Source organism: Eublepharis macularius, chromosome 2 (genome assembly GCF_028583425.1).
Source record: "Eublepharis macularius isolate TG4126 chromosome 2, MPM_Emac_v1.0, whole genome shotgun sequence".
Classification (NCBI taxonomy): Eukaryota; Metazoa; Chordata; class Lepidosauria; order Squamata; family Eublepharidae; genus Eublepharis; species Eublepharis macularius.
This window is the reverse complement of record NC_072791.1, coordinates 213,058,436-213,077,915: the sequence shown is the minus strand read 5'-3', so window position 1 is coordinate 213,077,915 and position 19,480 is coordinate 213,058,436. Positions and strand designations below refer to the sequence as shown.

General features: G+C 43.2%; 1 protein-coding gene across 1 annotated transcript in view; it reads left to right on the top strand.

Moving 5' to 3' along the window:
- ITGAV (integrin subunit alpha V) overlaps positions 1-19,480 on the top strand; it is a 93,479-nt gene that overhangs the window by 49,784 nt on the left and 24,215 nt on the right. Inside the window, exons 8-20 of the mRNA XM_054970819.1 lie at positions 1,073-1,117; positions 1,387-1,430; positions 1,528-1,584; positions 4,102-4,154; positions 5,410-5,612; positions 7,231-7,422; positions 7,850-7,895; positions 8,215-8,322; positions 9,030-9,088; positions 10,949-11,103; positions 12,241-12,378; positions 12,921-12,988; positions 15,179-15,326. Coding sequence (XP_054826794.1) covers positions 1,073-1,117; positions 1,387-1,430; positions 1,528-1,584; positions 4,102-4,154; positions 5,410-5,612; positions 7,231-7,422; positions 7,850-7,895; positions 8,215-8,322; positions 9,030-9,088; positions 10,949-11,103; positions 12,241-12,378; positions 12,921-12,988; positions 15,179-15,326 — 1,316 coding nt within the window. The remainder of the gene's footprint in view (positions 1-1,072; positions 1,118-1,386; positions 1,431-1,527; positions 1,585-4,101; positions 4,155-5,409; positions 5,613-7,230; positions 7,423-7,849; positions 7,896-8,214; positions 8,323-9,029; positions 9,089-10,948; positions 11,104-12,240; positions 12,379-12,920; positions 12,989-15,178; positions 15,327-19,480) is intronic.

Below are 19,480 nucleotides of genomic sequence, written 5' to 3'. Positions count from 1 at the left end.
TGAGAGCGTGTACATGTGCATATCTGTCCTCAACCTCTGGTGGAATGGCAGAGAAGAGGGATTCAATGCTATTAAGTACACTGAAGCTTATTTGGTTAAACTCCTGATCAGCCATTAGCCGATTGATCTGGACTAGAGATGGGCATGAACTGAGAAAATTCCAAACCGTGTGGTTCGTGGTTTATTGCATTTCACGAACCACGAACTTTCACAGACTTGCCCCGGTTTGTGAACTGGTTCGTTTGGTTCGTGAAAATGTCACTTCTGGGTCAGCAGAAAGTCTGCAGAGAGTCCATCACCCCCCGTTGCCAAGGAAACTGATTGATTGGCACCAGGCTGTCTGCAGTGACGAACTGAAATACGAACCAAACGAACCAGGCTAAAATTCATCACGGTTCATGAGAAATGAGCTCCCACGAACTGCCGGTTCACAAACCATAAACTGGCCCGGTTCGTGACAAACTTCAGTTTGTATTTCGGTTTGTGCCCTCCTCTAATCTGGACCATCACCAAAGAAGCTCCGTGGTACTTAATAGCATTGATCTCTCTGCCATTCCTCCAGAGGTTGAGGTTGTGCCGTTATCAACGAATAGTTGTCAGATAGGCAGAATCCCAGAAAAGCCTGTTCCCAATAATCAGACATGACAGACTGGTAAATTGGCACATCACAGAAATATGGAACATGCCTAAAGTAGTTCTTCTGTAGCACTTACCATGCTATATATTTTACATTGGACATTTAACTTTTTTAAATCATGAGGCTTGGCAAAGTATTTAGATAATTGGATATTTTTGTCGGTCACTCTTTCTTGTTCCTCTGTCCAAAACGTGTGGGATAGATAAATCGAGCCTAATGACTGTCTACCCCAGAGCCTTTCCCGCTGTTAGGGAGAGTTAGAAATTCCTGCTGGTGATTAGCTAATTAGAATTGCCTAAATAGCAGCAGCCAGAAGAAGAAACCTGAACAGATGTCAAGGTGTTCCAGTACATCAGGACGACATTAGTTTTGTGCAACGTGGAGAAAATAAATGCATTTTAATCATGACTTATTTTTTTCATGTTTGATTGACAGGTTACTCAGTGGCTGTGGGAGATTTCAATGGTGATGGCATAGAAGGTATGGCTTGTTAATGTGCAGAAACGGCAATGTCTTATTTGCAAGGAGTAGATTTAAAGAACTGCATAGTCAGCAATGCTGCAACTGGATTCCAGTATGCAGTGTTATGTATATTTATTCCCAGTGATTTCAGTCGAGCTGAGTCTTTCAAGCTGGTGAAGGACTATAATCATAACATGAAGTTATTGCAAAAGCTTGCCAGTTCTGCCCAGAAATCCTGCTCTGCTCTGAATTTTGAAATCCCTTTAATTACTGGCTTTTATTTCCAGATTTTGTCTCTGGTGTCCCAAGAGCAGCAAGAACATTGGGCATGGTAAGAAATTTAAGTGAGATATGTGAAATAGTATATTCTTAACAGCAACTACTAGAATACATAATAATGTAAATCTCAATTTTTGTCTCTTGTTTAGGTGTCCATTTACAATGGAAAAACCATGACATCCTTGTATAATTTTACTGGAGAACAGGTATAATTTTCTCTATATCAGCACTGTGGTGCATATTTTTGCTTTTGGTCAATCTTAAAAATGTATGAGAACAATAATAATAACATAACAACGTTCGATTTATATACCACCCTTCAGGATGACATAACACCCTCTCAGAGCGGTTTACAAAGTATGTCATTATTATCCCCACAATAAAACACCCTGTGAGGTGGGTGGGGCTGAGAGAGCTGGGAGAGCTGTGACTGACCCAAGGTCACCCAGCCGACTTCAAGTGGAGGAGTGAGGAATCAAACCCGGTTCTCCAGATTAGAGTAAAAAACAACAACAACCTAGAACAGATGGGATAGAGCGGAGAGGTGGATTTAGGTTTTTCAAAATCAGGATCCCACTGATTTTACTGCAGTGGTACAGGGTGGGGAGGGCAGGGTATAAATCTAATAAAATAAAATATTGTTATTTGGTCAAATATATCTAAAGTCGGTGGAACTGCTTTGACATAAGAGTTGGTCTACAGTTAAAGAAATTTTCTTTTCTATGGATTATAAACTCCGACCTCTTATTCCTATGCTCCACCACAATAGCTTTATACATCTGACCAGAGCCTCTTGCAGATACCACCCCCCCTACAAATGAGCAAAATCAACAACTTTCTGTAAACCTGCTTTCTCATTTGTGGCCCTCATAGAATGGCCCGCCTGATGAGGTTAAGAAGGCTCTTGCTCTCCTGGCTATCTGCAAACTGTGCAAAACTGTATCGCGGAGGGCTTTTCTACACAGATAATAGGGTGGTGCTATAAGGGAGTGGCTCAGAGAGTTGCTTTCGTAAGGGGACAGGGACTGTAGACTGTACTGCTGGGTACTGTCTGTTGCTGTAAGTATGCTCCTATTGGGTAACTCCTGCATCGTTTAATATGTCGTGTCAAATTACTTAAGCCGTATTGGATTGCTGCTTGTTTTTTTTTTTAATTTCTGTAATCTTTACCCTATTGTACTGTTTATTGGATGTCCCAGCCATCGATCGTATTGATTTAGACTATTAATCCATCTTGAGTCTCAGTAAGAAAGGCAGACTATAAATAACATACATAAATGAATGAGTTCATGAGTACCAAATATTGGCAGCTGCTAGTGGGAGCAAGGAAGCTCACTATAGCGCCAGTGTCTATCACCGGATGCATTGTATGGTGGCGTCAGCAGCATGATGGCAGCAAGATCTATTCCAGCTCTAAGAAGTTTCAGAGCTACAGCTTATAATGCATAATACAGAAGGAGCACTTTCAATATTTCATGATTAGTTGCTCTAGACCCAGAAAATATCCTCCTCCTCCAAACTTTATACCCAGTTTATATGACCTAGAAAATAGATGTCTAATAGATGTCTCCCACTATAAGTGAGGAGCCTTCCTTAACATCTGTGACATGTATTCTTAGTGTACGGAGAAACTCCACATTAGAGATGGGCACGAACCAGGAAAAACCAAACCATGTGGTTTGTGGTTCGTCAAATTTCACAAACCACAAACTTTCACGAACCTGCCCCTGGTTCGTGAACCGTTTCATTTGGTTCATGAAAACGGCACATCCAGGTCAGACAACCATCACTTCCGGGTCAACAGAAGGTCTACAGGAAGTCCACTCCCTGTTGCTTAGGAAACTGATTGATTGGCACCAGGCTGCCTGCAGTGACGAACCAAACGAACCAACCTAAAAGTTCGTGGCAGTTTGTCAGAAATGGGATCTGACGAACCGTGGTTCGTGAACCACAAATCAGCCTGGTTCGTGCTTAATTTTGGTTCGTATTTCAGTTCGTGCCCATCTCTACTACTCATGATTAGTTAGAAAGGTCCTTAGCCTAGGAGAGCACCTTTTAGTCCAACAAATGGGGCAAAATGCATTTCTGTGTTGTCATTAATTGTGCAGAGGAGAGGAAACATTCCTTTTTTTCCCCTGGTTCTTGTAGAAAGTAATAGGTTTGTGGTAGAGGGAAAGAAGTAAAACAGGAAATAAACTGTTTTAGCAAACAAAATTTGAATCATGCATGGCGGGTAAGGGAACTTTTATTGGATGAAAGCAAAAATATTTCTAATGCTTAAGGGCCAAAGTAGAACTCATGCTGAGAAATTTATAATTGTGTTCCTAGCATGTTAGAAAGGCTATAGCTGCTGAGCAGACCTCAGATTGAGATTGGGGTTGCAACATGGGGGAGCAGGGGAGAGAAAGGAGTTTAAACTTTCACCCTATATGGTTTCATTACTTGAAGCCAACCACTTCCCTTCCCCAGTCCTGTTTATAGCCCTGAAAGGAAAAAAGACAGGCACCTTCTCTTTGCCTGTCTTTTTTCCTGTTTCATGCTATAAACAGTGTGGAGGGGAGGTCAGTGTCAGTTATTAAAATCTTCTCCCTCTGTGAATCAGTCATGCACAAAAGCTCTTAGCATTTTTTAAAACACTGGGAAGTGTTAAAAGTGTCTCAAAATATCTTTTTTGAAGTATTTGCATCAAATGCAACAATTATCTATTTGATCTTGTCTCCTAGATGGCTGCCTATTTTGGGTATTCTGTTGCGGCTACAGATATTAATGGAGATGAGTAAGTTATGCTTTTTATTTTTTTCTGGAATGAGCTGTCTTTGTAATATAAAAATATAATCTTTGATTAACAAAGATTTTAATATGATCGTCTAAAACCAGAAATTCACTTACTAATGAGGGTTTGAAGCATTTGAATTTCTAAGTCTCTTGGATGTCAAAGGATAAGGAGCTGAACACATGTTTAAAGCCTTAAAAATACTTCACTTGCCTGGATTGTGGCTGTCACAAACCATAGGAGTTCTGCAAAGTGCAACCCACAAGCTACCCAAACAACAGCACTTGCAAGAAATAATTCGATGACTTACTACAAAATTAATAGAAATTCTTCCATCAATTTAAAGTGCTCAGTGCTAAAGTGTACTTCCACAACATCAGTTATCAAACATTATTGTACAAGATTCATACACTTCAATTATAAATACAAAAGACAAATATCAGCTGTGAGTGATCAAGCCGGCAGCTTGTAGGGCCAGGGGAACCCTTGCTGGGCTCTCCTTCCATCCTTGAAATCCACCAGGTTCAAAGAAGAAAGGAACAAGATTAGAGCCAAACTAAAAGTGACGTCTTACACAGGTTGGACACTAGTCGGCTTCCCTCAAGTTTTGATGGGAAATGTAGGCATCCTGGTCTTGCAGCTGTAATGGAGAGCCAAGCTGTAAAACCAGGGCGCCTACATTTCCCATAAAAACTTGAGGGAAGCCGACTAGTGTCCAACCTGTGTAAGACGTCACTTGTAGTTTGGCTCTCAGTCAATTTCCACTCTGCTACGACACCATACTTACCTCTGGTTTCACTGTGAAGGGACTATTTCCGGCTCAGGTCGGGTGTTCCCTGCTCACCACGGACTGCATTTTGGACAATTACTCAGCAATCTGTCTACAATCTTCTTAAGGGAGTCTCCAGCTCTTGATGCTAAGAATAAACGCAAACTTGAGGACGTTTCTATTGCTGAGGGACTGCCTATTAAGGGACATGGCTGATATTTGTCTTTTGTATTTATAATTGAAGTGTATGAATTTTGTGCATTAACGTTTGTTAACTGATGTTGTGGAAGTACACTTTAGCACTGAGCACTGTAAATTGATGGAAGAATTTCTATTAATTTTGTAGTAAGCCATTGATTATTATTTGTTGCAAGTGCTGTTGTTTGGATAGATGGATGGATTGTGGCTGTCAGCAGTGTGAACCTGTGAAAGGACAAAGTGGATGAAAATATTTTTTCACAGTGGTTGAAATACTTTGTTTTGTTACAGCTACACGGATTTGCTTATAGGAGCCCCACTCTTTATGGATCGTGGTTCTGATGGCAAACTTCTCGAAGTGGGCCAGGTGACTGTGTACCTGCAACAAGCATCTGGTGGCTTTCTCCCCATGAAGCTAAATGGCTTCGAGGTCTTTGCAAGGTTCAGCAGCTCCATTGCACCTCTGGGAGATCTTGACCAAGATGGCTTCAACGGTAGGGCGTTAAGACCTGACTCTGTTCATTTTAATTCACAGTTGGACTCCTGCGGCGTACAGCAGAGTTCGTTTCAGGCTGGTCACTGACTTGATTAGCTACCGTTACAAACAGAATGCAAGATTAGGCAGCCCTTGGTCTGATCTAAGAAGGCAATTGTTACGTTCTTATTTAAAGCAAAAATCGAAAAGAGTCCAGTAGCACCTTTAAGACTAACCAACTTTACTGTAGCATAAGCTTTCGAGAATCACAATTCTCATCGTCAGATGCATGCATGCATCTGACGAAGAGAGCTGTGATTCTCAAAAGCTTATGCTACAGTAAAGTTGGTTAGTCTTAAAGGTGCTACTGGACTCTTTTCGATTTTTGCTACTACAGACTAACACGGCGAACTCCTCTGGATCTTACTTAAAGCAGTTGTGTATGATGCTGACAGCCACCAGGTCCACATTTCGAAAACGATTTCCATGCTCAAAGGGCACTATAGAAAACCATTCAGATAGCAAGGCACAGCTGATTTTTAAACGCTAAATAAGCAAAGGGCTTCCTGCAATGTAGGCACCTTTGCATTTGAAAAGATCAGGGCTTTTTTTCTGGGAAAAGAGGTGGTGGAACTCTCAAGAGGGAAATGAGGGAGAAACACACGGGCCCCCTTACAAAACGGCCGTTTCCTCCAGGGGAACTGATCTCTGTCTGGAGATCAGGAGGCGGGGCCACTGGACACAGCACCACATCGCCACGGGACACAAGAGGTGCCAGAACTCCGTTCCACTGTGTTCCTGCTGAAAAAAAGCCCTGAAAAGGCTACTTCTCTGAAGCTGGCAGAGCCCTCTCCATTTCTAAATGCAGTTTCCTTTAAACCAGGGGTTGCCAAACTTGCTTAATGTAAGAGCCACATAGAACAAACAACAGATGTTTGAGAGCCACAAGACATGATGCATTGAAGTGACTTCAGATGAACAGGCGGGTTTGGGGGGGTGTCCTGAAAGTGACATCACAGAAAGGGGTGGGGGTTTGGTGCAGTATGCTGGAAGTGACATCATCGGAAGGGGTGGAGCATGGGAAGATTCATCACCTGACATTTGACCTGGAAGTGACATCACAAAAGTGATGTCACATTCTTGCTAGGCTTCACCCCTAAAGTCCCCAGGTATTTTCTGAGTCAGAAGGAAAGAGAGGGAAGGGAGGGAAATAAACTAAACTAAACTAAAATGTATGGCCACGGCGATACTTAGAGACCTTTGGGAGCCACACAATGTCTAAAAGAGCCACATGTGGTTCCCGAGCCACAGTTTGGCCACCCCTGCTTTAAACTATATTTTGTTTTCATAATAAGGTCCAGGCTAGCGGAGTCTTACTGAAAATGTCTGAACTCTCCTTTATTTGAATATTTTTTCTCATATATTTAAATCCATCTAATTCAATGCCTTACTCAATTGACACCCCTCCACATACACTGTTCTGAATTGGTTGCAAAGTGCCAAATGACTTCGTTGCCATAGAATCAGTTTGAGCATACATTTTGATAAACACAGTATGTTTCACGTGTATTCGGTTTGGGACTTTTGTTCGTTTATTTGTTTTTGGAGATCCTGACAGTTCCTTTTTCGTCTAATAGACATCGCAGTGTCTGCTCCTTATGGTGGAGAGGAAAAGAAAGGGATGGTTTACATCTATAATGGGAGAGCCACGGGACTGAATGGAATACCATCTCAAATCCTCGAAGGACAGTGGGCCTCTCAGACAATGCCACCAAGCTTTGGGTACTCCTTGAAAGGAGCTACCGATGTGGACCAAAATGGCTACCCAGGTGATGTTTTCATGACAACGTGGTTTCAGTTGATACTGAATTTTACCAGAGTGCCTGATTCAAAGTTTTTCATTTGCTCCAACATATAGATCATATGGAGACATTTCCTCTTTTATTAGAAAATAATAGTGTTATCTGTCATTTTCAGTTGCAAAATTTTATGTGCATGTGATTTATTTTTGCAATCATTTAAATGTGGTCTAGTTTTTATTTTTTAGGAGTCTGCTTAAAACTAGTAAGTTAAGAAGTAGTGAAGGGGGTGGAGCGAGAGAAAGTGTTTAGTACCTTTGGATCTTCACCTATTCATATGCAAGTTTAACATTGTTTGGAGCATAGAGCATCTTTCGGACATACCAGTGATCACATTAGAACACTTAAAAAGTTAATAAGCTTTCCAATCTATATTATTAACATATTCTATTTTCAGACTTGATCGTAGGAGCGTTTGGTGTTGACAGAGTTGCCTTATATAGGTAAGAGCATCAAAAAGTTAAAAGCAGAAAACTGAATGGTATTTGTATTATAGCCATAAGCACAGTGAAGTTTGCCTTCCTGTGTCAGGCTGTATTAGGGCAAGGGAGGAGATCTCTGCTTCATGGCAGAATGACCACAAAAGTCTCAACAAGGTTATCTTGTGAGATTTGGGGTACCAGACCAGACGTCATCTGTCACAATATGTCTTATCAGTCTGTCCTCCTACTTTAAGCGAATGAAGTATTTTGAGATATACTGCATTGAGAAAGTTATGGTTCTAGAATGTCTCCTTTGTTTCCTGTTTGGTTCTTTTAAAAGGGCCCGGCCCGTCATTACTGTAAATGCGGTATTAGAAGTTACCCCATCCATTCTCAATCCGGAGAGCAAATCCTGTGACTTGAATGAAAATGGCCAGAAAGTTTCTTGGTAAGAAAGTTTGAATGTTTCCTGGCTTGTATCCATTTCCAAAGTGGAAAAATGCATAATTCCCCTGTGGGGAGATGCATGAATCATCCAAAGGTTACGGGGCAGGGGGGAGACTTGCTTTTGAATTTACTGCCCTCTAAATTTTCCCCTGGCTTTAGACTGCTGTAGATCATGGATGAAGTGGCTTAATGAAGATGTCCCATTTAAAGCTTTCGAGTCTCCTCTGATTCCACATCCCAAGCCCTCTCTGGATAGCCAGCGGAACAGAGCATAGAGCAGGGCCACCCAAGGGAGGATGGTCTCTTGTGTTTCTTTCCTTGGCAACAACCAAAGCCGCCTTTGGATGTTGACCTTTGAAGCGGTCTTTCAGTGGATGCTCCATTTCACAAGTTAGAAAAGCTGTCTACAAAATACGCAATAGGTTTATTTGGATAAAAAGTTTATGTGGACAAACAGTTAGGTTAATGAAGTACATTTCAGAACTGGAAAAGGAGAGAGAGGGCCGAGTATTTTTCAAGTCTCTAAATGCAATGCTGCTGAAACAGCCAACACACGGAAACTGGATCTTGTCGACTGCTACGGCGGGCAAGATCCAGGAGATGACCCATTCTATACTGACAAAGCCATCACTCCAATTGCGGCCTTCAGTAGTTGCATCTTCACTAAAATATACATTTTTAAAACCAGCCCTTAATTCTTCTCAACAGCTTTAAAGTGAAATTCTGCTTAAAAGCCAATGGCAAAGGAAGCCTTCCCAAGGACCTCAGTAAGTACTGCCAATTTATTTTTTCTATACCTCATATAGTGGTGGCCATTTAGATGGCTAACTTTTGGCTACAGTGCTGTGCACATCTGTGTATGTGCCAGGGCATGCCGCCAGTATCCGACATGTACAAAACCCTTTTCCATTCTCCCTCTTCAGATCTGAAATGAGGGCCGCCCTCGGAGTGCTGGAGGAAGAATTGTAACCCGACCCTAAGTAGAGAGGGCCAAGCTGCACATTACATTTTGTAATGAGTCAGGCCTGGGTTTCCTGGACCAAATCGCTTCCCCCCCCCAACCCCACAGCAGTTGCAAAGAACAGCAGTTTAAAGGTTCACAGGAGCCTGATTTGGCAGAGGACTGCAGCATGGGTGGGTGGAGATCCTCCTTTCCCGTACCGGTGCACACTGTTTTCCTGAGCTGAAGTGGCCTGGGCTGGATGGGAGTTCTTTGCACCACTTTAGAGCTGTAACTTTGAAGCGTGTAATTCTGCTTAGGATCGCACTCTTATCTTGACCCTCTGACTAAAGAGGTCAGCTGGAGATTGCTAGAAATCAGCACCCACATAGAATCATAGGGTTGGAAGGGACCTCTAAGGTCATCTAGTTCAGCCCCCTGCACAATGCAGGAAATTCACAAATACCCGACTGCCCCAGTGACCCCCTGCTCCATGCCCAGAAGATGATGAAACACCTCCAGGATATCTAGCCAAACTACCCTGTGGAAAACTGCCACTCGACCTCAAGGTGGCAATCAGCACCACCCTGGGCATTTGAGGAGGGCCACGAAAACCAAGCACTGCTGTAACCCCTTCTGCCCTCCCCCTCACGATCTGCCCAGGCTCACAGAATCAGCATTGTTGTCAGACGGCCATCTAGCCTCTGCTTAAAAACCTCCAAAGAAGGAGCCGAGAGCTCTTTTGATTTAATTTCAAGCCATTGGTTCTGGTCTGAGCCATGAACTTTAATATATTGGTGTGGGATTCTGATGCCTTGAGAAGCCCACCAGCATTTATTGAGAGACGGAGTAGTGGGAGCTGGGTGGGCCGGTTAGGTGGCAAGGAGAACAGATGGTGCTCGAGAAAGCCCCACAAGAGGCTGCTGGGCGCAGCTGCTACAGCCTCAGGAGTAGGACATCTTTTGCCCTGGAGCATGGAAATGCCTCCTTTTCTTAGGCAGTGGATGAGGCAGAAGAACCTCATTCTGGGCTAGACTACTACAACCACCAGTTCACATGACTGAATGCTCCTTCACTCAAAAAGGTTCCCTTCTTGTAGAAAACTAATACGTTGGAGAAGGCTAGGCCAGAACTCTTCTTCCTGACAGTCTTGCCGTTGAGACACTGGCTTGATCACTGCCTCTGCCCTGCCATTTGTGAGCACTAGGCTTAAGAATAGCCACAGAAAGGACAAAAGCAATGTTACCCCTTTCAAAATCCATAGAGGTCAGTGGGCTTAGAGGGGTGTAGCTGTGCTTAAAATTGTGCTGTAAGATTCCTAACATAGGAAGCAGGGCAAAAAAACAGTGCAAGGCAGGGAGTGTAGGCTGCTGCTGAGTGGAAAGAGAAGGGTTGGGAGACTCTATGCCCTTACCAGCAGGAGCAAAAAATGGCAGTGGAATCAGGAAGCAGGTGGAATCGGAATCGCGCATGTGTTTGACCACTGATTGGCTAGGAGCAGTCAGCACAAGAGCAAACAGGGTTAGAGCCACATTGGATGCTCCTAACCAGTCACCTTCTTAGTCTCCCTCTGTCTGGGCCTCAGTCTAGTTTCTTCTGAGTTGAAGGGTCTCTTTCGCTCTTGGGCTCCACCCAGCACAACACCTCACTGGGCAACACCAACTTAACAGTTTGCATCTGTTGATAGCTTTCCATGTAGAGCTGCTGTTGGACAAACTCAAGCAAAAAGGTGCCATCAGGAGGGCCCTCTTTCTTCACAACAGACAGTCCAGCCACTCTAAGAACATGACGGTCCTCAAAGGAGGTCGAATGCACTGTGAAGAACTTTTTGCTTTTTTAAGGGTAAGGGAATACCAACTCCATTCCTTCTATATGTAGGCTTAACTTTGGTAATGTTTACAGGGATTTGGGCCCGCAGAGTCTTTTGTCTTGGAAAAGGTTTTCTACAGAAAATAGAGGAAATGGCCCATTTGGGTGGGGAACTTAAGATCAGGACTACTTTGGTGCTCATTTATCTCAAGAGGCCGTAAAACATGTTTCTTTTTACCAGATGGTTCGGGGTGCAAATTCTTGACTTTGGACTAGCCACCATGGATTTACAGTCAACACTGAAGATGGTGCTTCATAAAACTATTAGTGCAAGTTAATTTTGTCACGTCGAAAAGCACATTTTTGTTTCCAGGTTGCCTGGATACAGTCCAGAGGAATTTATGTTTTATTGAAATCCACCGTCTTCAGCAAACAGCAGCCAACCCTTTCATTTCAGTTGGACCTCAACTTTTTGTGGATCGTGATCTCTATTTTTTCTTCTAGGAAGGCTCCTTGTTTTTTCCTTTGTAAAAATACAGAGGCTGACTTTCCCATCAAAGTGCTGTTTTCATTAAAGTTTTAAAGGTGGATAGTTTTAAGGAATAAACTTAACAAAAACCACCAATATAGTGTTTTGATAAGATGTCTTACAGTGCTATCATAGAATTGTAAAGTTGGAAGGGATCTTACAGACCATCTAGTCCAAACCCTGCCCAATTCAGGAACAGCCTAAAGCATCCCTGACAAATATTTGTCCAGCCACTCCTTGAAGTCTGCCAAGGAGGGGGAACCCACCACATCCCTAGGCAGCTGATTCAACTTCTGGATTACTCTTAAAAAGAGTTATATCATTTGAAACTGATTGACTTGAGTGGACATAGAAGGTTGCAATTATGGCCCTTTTCATACTACTTACCTGCTCCCGGAATGTTGCACAACATCGCACAAAAAACGCGGAAGATATCATCTTCTCGCAAGAGTTTTGCGCGATGTCGCGCAAAACTCTCGTGACAAGATGCTATCTTCTGCGGGTTTCGCGCGATATTTCGCAATGTTCCGGGAGCAGGTAAGTAGCGTGAAAAGGGCCATAGGACTGGACTATAAATTCCCCATCTGGGAGCATTTATTTATTTTTTTGGCAACATTAACCATGTTTTTGGTTCATTTTAGGATGAATCTGAATTTAGAGACAAGCTTACTCCAATCACCATATTCATGGAGTATCAGTTGGATTATAAAACCGCCTCGGATTCTACCGGTTTACAGCCCATCCTCAACCAGTTTACTCCTGCGAACATCAGCAGGCAGGTATGAGATCAATAGATGCATTAATAAAACGCCTGGCCTGCTCTTTTGCACTTCTACTTTCTCTTAAAGAATTATTGCGATGAGTCTTAGAAATGGGCCTCTTTAGTCTGAAAGATTTGGCTCAGTGGGGATTGGGTGAGGTTGGAAGCAGTTTGGTCTCCATGTCTCAGAATAAGGTGGTTATTGACAAATTATAGTAAGTTTCCCCCCAGATCTCAGGAGATACCATGTTGTAAAATCCCTTGTAGGAAGGTTGGGATAGACATATGATAGATTCTCCACTGTCTTCTCAGTTTAGACTTCAAAGGAAAAGAACAGTTCCTTGTTGTACCTTTTTCAGTGTATGGACCAGCTTTCCACTATGAAAAGCTATTCTTCCTACCACGTTCATAAAAGCCACCCTCTCCTGGGGACACGGTTTCATATTTCTAACTCTGCTTAGTGCTCATTTTAGCACTTCAAATAAAGAATCATTTGTAAATATCTTGATGGAGACTGAATAATTCCTGCCTAATCCAACTTTTCTTTTTTAAAAAATTTAGGCTCATATTCTTCTGGACTGTGGTGAAGATAATATTTGTCGTCCCGATTTGCGGGTGGCAGTCAACAGGTAGAGTGTTAACATTTGGGTAAACGGCAGAGAGTGGAGTCTGAAGCCAGGCATAGCGTTCATTTCACCTGTGCACACAGATTACAGCGTAGGGTTGGCCGATCTTGTTGTGATGCAAAAGAAAATCTGAAAGGTGGGATATTAAACTCTGTTGCCCTAGACTTAAGGGCAAACTGCATGTTACATGCTAGTACATTTAGCAAGACCCTGATACCTGTTCTTAAAGCAATGAAACTGTTCTTGGAAAGCAGGAATTTAGAGCAGGGAAGTGGCAGAGACAAGAGGGATGCCACACTAGATTCTCCCTGAGTGTATTCTCCCTCCCAAACACATGTTTTAAACCTTGCTGGGCAAAAAGCTGTGATGGGGTCATGGAGGACAGAATGTGGAATAATTGAAGAGTTAAGTACCTTCTTTCTTTGCTGCTTCTGTGTTCTAAACCCTCCCCCTCTAAAAAGAGGGGGGGGGAGACGTCAGGGCACTGTTACATACATTTGCATAGAACACGTTGTTAGTCCAAAAGCCGGCCTTTGCCTATGAAATGCAGAAATGATTCTGTGTGGGTTTGTCCTGCAGAGGGCAGTGTTGTTTGTATATGTATATTGACCGAAGCCTGGCTCTTTATAAGTAATTTAAATTTAGTATGACCAGATTCCCCTGACAAGCCCGAGCGGCATAGGTTGCCTCCCTGGTGTATCGCAGGCCAGCATCCGTCTGCCTTGTTCCAGAGCTTTGCGGGCAGCTGGCTGGCAGTGGTTGAAAGAGAAAGCTAGATGAGATGGGCTTTGATCTGATTCAGCCATACATTTTTAGATGGTTATTAAATACAGAAGAGCTCTATCCTCTGTTGTGTTTGGTCACCATGCTCCAACGTTTCATTTGATGTTTTATCTTTTTTTCCTTTTCGTTTTAATTGTTGTAAGTGGCATTACTTTCAGTAAGAAGGGAGAGAGAGAGAAGTAATTTTAAATTCAAGTAAAAATGTCTTTGTTGGTTTGCATCCATTCCCTCAGTGCAGTTCATCTGCCTTTTGTTGTGTCTTGTGCTGTCTGGCAATTCTGCAGTACCTGGTGTCAAAGAAGAGTGTGTTTTATACTAGGCAGGGTAATTTATGAGGGATGGGCCTTTCGCAGCTGTTCTCAGTTGGTTTTGTAATTGTGGCTGTGAAGAGGCGTCCACATTCTTCAAGGGCACTCTGCTGGCCTGGCACAATACTAGGGTGACGCCAAGCCACTCTGTTATGACCCTTACTTTTTCTAGGGTAGATTTTGCCTTTTCTCTTTCCCTTAACACCCTCTGGGTAGTTTGCTGCCACCAGGAATATTATATTCCAAGATGTTTTATTTAAATTTTCTTTTTTGTAACGTGCCTAAGCGTTAGGTTCCTTCGTGGTTCTGTGTGGCCCTGAGGATAGGAATGGGATATAGCGATGACAGCCACACTGGGATATAGCAAAACAAAATAAACTTTTATTTTGTCAAGAAGCGTATTGGATTCATAAAAGTAGTTGTCGGTTCTTAAAAGTTACTCAGGCTGCACACAGCTTGCCTGCTTTCTCTAGACTCAATATTTCTCTCACAGAAATGCTTAAAACTCCTCAGGCAGCACATAGCTGGCCTCTCTTTCTCTGACTGAGTGTTCTTTCACAAACATGCTCAGTTCAGGTTCCATACAGGTTATATTTCTCTCATAAATACTTCAGCATACTCAGGCAGCACACAGCTAGCCTGCTTTCTTCTGACTGATTGAAACTTTTTCCCTCCACTCTCAGAGCCAAGCTACAAGTGACGCCTTACGCGGGTTGGACACTTGTCAGCTTCCCTCAAGTTTTGATGGGAAATGTAGGCATCCTGGTTCTACAGCTTGGCTCTCCATTACAGCTGCAAGACCAGGATGCCTACATTTCCCACCAAAACTTGAGGGAAGCTGACAAGTGTTCAACCTATGTCAGGCATCACTTGTAGCTTGGCTCTCAGTCCAAAACTGCCTTCACTCCACCCACACTCTCAGTCATGAGCCAATCATATCACTCACTCATCCCTCTCTCACCCCACTCTTCACCTATCTCACACCAAGCATTTAAAGACACATGCACCCATTTACTTGAAATCATTACACACTCGTTTAATATAACCCTGAGCGCTCTTTGATTTAGAGAGCTCTCTTTTCTTCCCTGTTGATCTTGTGCAGTGATCAGAAGGAGATCTATATCGGTGATGACAATCCTTTAACTCTGATCATAAATGCCGAGAACCAAGGGGAGGGAGCCTACGAAGCGGAGCTGTTTGTGACTGTCCCTCCTCAAGCAGACTTCATTGGCATTGTTCGTAACAACGAGGTAGGTCCGGTGAATATTGCAGTCCCCCAGGGCACAGAGGGATAGCTGTTGCGATAGTAGGATTCTATTTAGCATCAAACCAAACTTCAGTGTTTTCCTCTTTATACTGAAATGTTTTAAGAGTTTTGGATATCTAGTTGATGTCCAAAAAGGATATCTAGAAAATGACTATTATGGCTTTGATTGATGCTCTCTTGGTAGCCCAGCAGTCAATATTTTATTTTGACTGGAGAAATCTTGATACATCCAGTGGGCAGATAGATTGGGTAGTGCACTAATTCAGTTCCTCAACTGTGGAATGGAAATAATAATAAGCTTATTTTGGCAAAGGATGAATAAGGCCTCAGTACAGATATGTGATCAGCACAAATGTGTACAGTTCCCCCCACCCCCCCTTTTTGAGGGATATGCATTAGGATGCATCTAGTAGCAGCAACTTCATTGCCACACAGCTTGCCACACAGAGTTGGGCCTGTATGGTTGCGTTTCCAAGAGCCAACAACCTGAGTGGCCCACCCACACAAAACTTCTGTGTGCTAACAGAAGTAGAAATAGACTATCAAGGAGATGGTTTTTCAGTGACTAAAAGACCCAATGGAGCAGGCCATTTGATAATCAGGGGAGCACCTTCTTGCAGTTAACTCTTGCTCATAAGCTAACCCCTTTTTTAGACTTCGTAGACCTAGCCACATTGATCCACGCTGCCACTACCGCCAGACTGGACTACTCGAGTGCGCTCTGTGCAGGGCTGCTTTGAAGATGTCTCTGAAATGTCAGTTGGTACAACATGAGGCAGCCAAGCTCCTGCCTCTGGTCACCCACTTGGAACACTTTAACTTCCTCAGACAGCTTTCTCCTTGTGGTGGGGTTGTCCTTAAGGCAATGGCTAGGTCTGAGGCTTTCTCTGTGGCTGGTCTCTCTCTGGAATGGCCCGAGCTCTCAAAGTTGGTGACTTCTACATCTGTGCCTAGGCTAACTTGTTGAGAGAGGCCTGGAATTTCAGGGTCTCTATGACAACCATGGGCCTGTGTCAGGTAATAACAGGCTCCACACACCGTGCAGGCCGCACTCATGATCTGATGTTTTGCTCTGGGCAGAAAGGTGATCTGAAGATGAGGTGTTTGAAGATGTTACCCTTGTCGTGGACAGATCACTGCTTGCTGGGGGGTTTAGACTAACGGGTACCAAAGACTCCGCAGGGTTGGGGATCAGTTAAGGTAATCCATCCTTGGTGCCTGATTGATCTGATGGGTTTTCAGGAGCATTCGGGGGTTTTCTGCTGATACGGTTGGCAGTCCTGTTAATGCCCTGGTTGACCTCTGGAATGAAGCTATTATCCAGGCAATTTACAGTCGCACCTAGGCACCCTCTCTCAGGTCTGGGAACCCCGGAAGGGAAAAGCTGAACATGGCCAGACGTATAGGTTGGATTTTAAAAGAGCTCATTTTAACAGGCTCAGAGTTATGCTGGGGAGAATCCCATGGTCCGAAAAACTCAAGGAAAAGGGTGTTCAAGATGGGTGGGAGTTTCTTAAAAGAGAGATATTAAAGGCATCGTCAAAAACAATTCCAAATATGAAGGAAAAACGGGAGGAACCTGAAGATACCGGGGTGGCTCCATAAACAGCTTTCTAAAGATCTGAGAATTAAAATGAAAGGAGGGCCACATAACCAAGGAGGAATACAACGAAATAGTGCTTGTAGGGAGAAAGGCTAAAGATCAGTACGAGCTTAGGCTAGCCAGAGATGGTAAACACAACAAAAAATGGTTCTTTGGTTATGTTTGTAGCAAGAAAAAGAACAAGGAAGTGGGGAGAGAAAAGTAGAATTTTAACAGGTGATAAAGAGAGGGCAGAACTGGCTCAAGTCCTACTTTACCTTGCTTTTCTCTTTCAAGGGAAACTGTGTTCAACCTTGCAAAAAGAAAACACATGATGAAGGGAGGGAGTTGCAACCTAGGATAGTCATAGTTCGGTACATAAACACCTGGCTTCTTTAAATGAAATCAGGTTATTGGGGCTAAATGAATTGCATCCCACGTTACCAAAGAAACTTGCTGATGTAACTTTGGAGCCTCTTTGAGAATTCTTGGAGAACAGGTGAGGTGCCAGAAGAATGAAGGCAGGCGAACGTTGTCCCCATCTTCAAGAAGGGGTAAAAGCAGAGTCCAGGTAACTACCGACATGTCAACTTGACATGCTTACCCAGAAAAGTTTTACATCATCAAACAGAAGAGTTTTTGACTAAACATTAGGAAGAACTTCCTGACGGAGTGGTCCCTCAGTGGAACAGGCTTCCTTGGGAGGTGATAGGCTCTCCTTCTTTGGAGGTTTTTAAGCAGAGGCTAGATGGTCATCTGACAGCAATGCTGATTCTGTGAACCTGGGCAGATCATGACAGGGAGGGCAGGAAGGGTTACATCAGGGCTTAGTTCTCGTGGCCCCTTCTTACATGTCCAGGGTAATGCCAATCGCCACTTTGGGATCAAGAAGCAATTTTCTCCAGGCCAGTTTGGCCTAGGGATCCTGACTTTGGAAAAGATTTAAATTTTCAAACAGAAGAGTTTTTGACTAAACATTAGGAAGAACTTCCTGACAGAGCGGTCCCTCAGTGGAACAGGCTTCCTTAGGAGGTGGTGGGCTCGCCTTCTTTGGAGGTTTTCAAGCAGAGGCTGGATGGCCATCTGACAGCAAGGCTGATTCTATGACTCAGTATGGACCTAGTCGGATTGAGAGAGGGAGGGCAGGAAGGGAAGAGTCGGTGCTTGGACCTCATGTTATATGTTATATGTGCGGAACAATGCCAGTTTCCACCTCAGGGTCAGGAGGGAATTTCTACCCAGGCCAGACTAGCCCAGGGATTTTTGCCTTCCTCTGGGCATAGAGCAGTGGTCAGTGGGAAAGGTGACGGGAGGAGGTAGCTGTAACGTTTCCTGCATTGTGCAGGGGGTTAGACTAGATGATCTGTGGGGTCACTTACAGCTCTGTGTTTCTATAAATATTTTAAATAGATACAGTAAAGTAAACTCCATGCTCTTGAGCTGGGGTTTGCATTTGTGTCTCCCATGTCCAAACCCATAACTCTGACACGGTCACATTGTTAGTTCTCTCTGAGCTCTATGCCTCCATCAGAAAAACAGTAATCATAAAGGTATACGTACAATTTAAACAATGTATATGTTTAAAATTTATAAATATAGTCTTCCCCTTTCAATTTTTTTAGCTTGTATTTAAAGGGAGGAGGCTGTGAGACAAAGTGAGCCAAAGTCCTTCCCTTAAAGCTTCACTGGTTCTGCCTTGACCTGCCGGAGCTATTTTAATTTTATCCATTTGGATCGTCATACGGACCAGCATGGAATTGTCAGCTGGATCTATAAAACAGGACGATCTTCACTTTAAACTGCGAGAGAGGTGTCTGTCTAATTAAAATGCACAGTCTGCATTTTAAAATGCATACAACATACCAGGCCAGCTGCTAAGACAAAGCTGTTTCTGTGGAGGCACTCAGAGCCACGCATTTTGTAATTAAATTAATTCAAGCTCAGCCTCTTAGGACTTGGGAAACGAACGGAGCCGTCCCCAGAGACTAGCTCCACAGTCTAGCACTTGCTGTTCTATGCCAAAAATGGCAGCAATTAACACTGTTTTTAAAACCCAGTTAACTCTCCAGAAAATTCCGTTGCTGTAAACGTTCCTCCTCATGAAGGATTCAGGTTTACTTTCCTGAGGATGTAATGATTGTCAACGATACTGTCTTAAAAGCACTTTTTGAAATTTTAAAAGTTTTGTACATTAAATGAGCCAAATACTGTTTTGTTGACGAACTTGACAGTATTCATAGAACTGAGCTACTGTGTAATGGCGTCATCCAAAGCTTTGGTTAATTTATGATATGGGAAAAGATGTCATTAACAAAATGAGTTAGGCAGAAGTGTCACTTAAGTTGCGTGATTTTTATGAATTTGACATCAGACTGAAGTAGTGAAGTTGTCTTAAATTGAGTAGTGTTTTGTTTTGTTTTTAATTTTCCTTTGGAAACTCGTTTGGACTGGTGCTGGACTTGAAGCGGGATCCACAGCCCTCCTTGGACCAGTCGCTGTCTCTCTCTCAGCCCCATAAAACTAGTATAACTAGTAATCCACCACATAGGAAATGA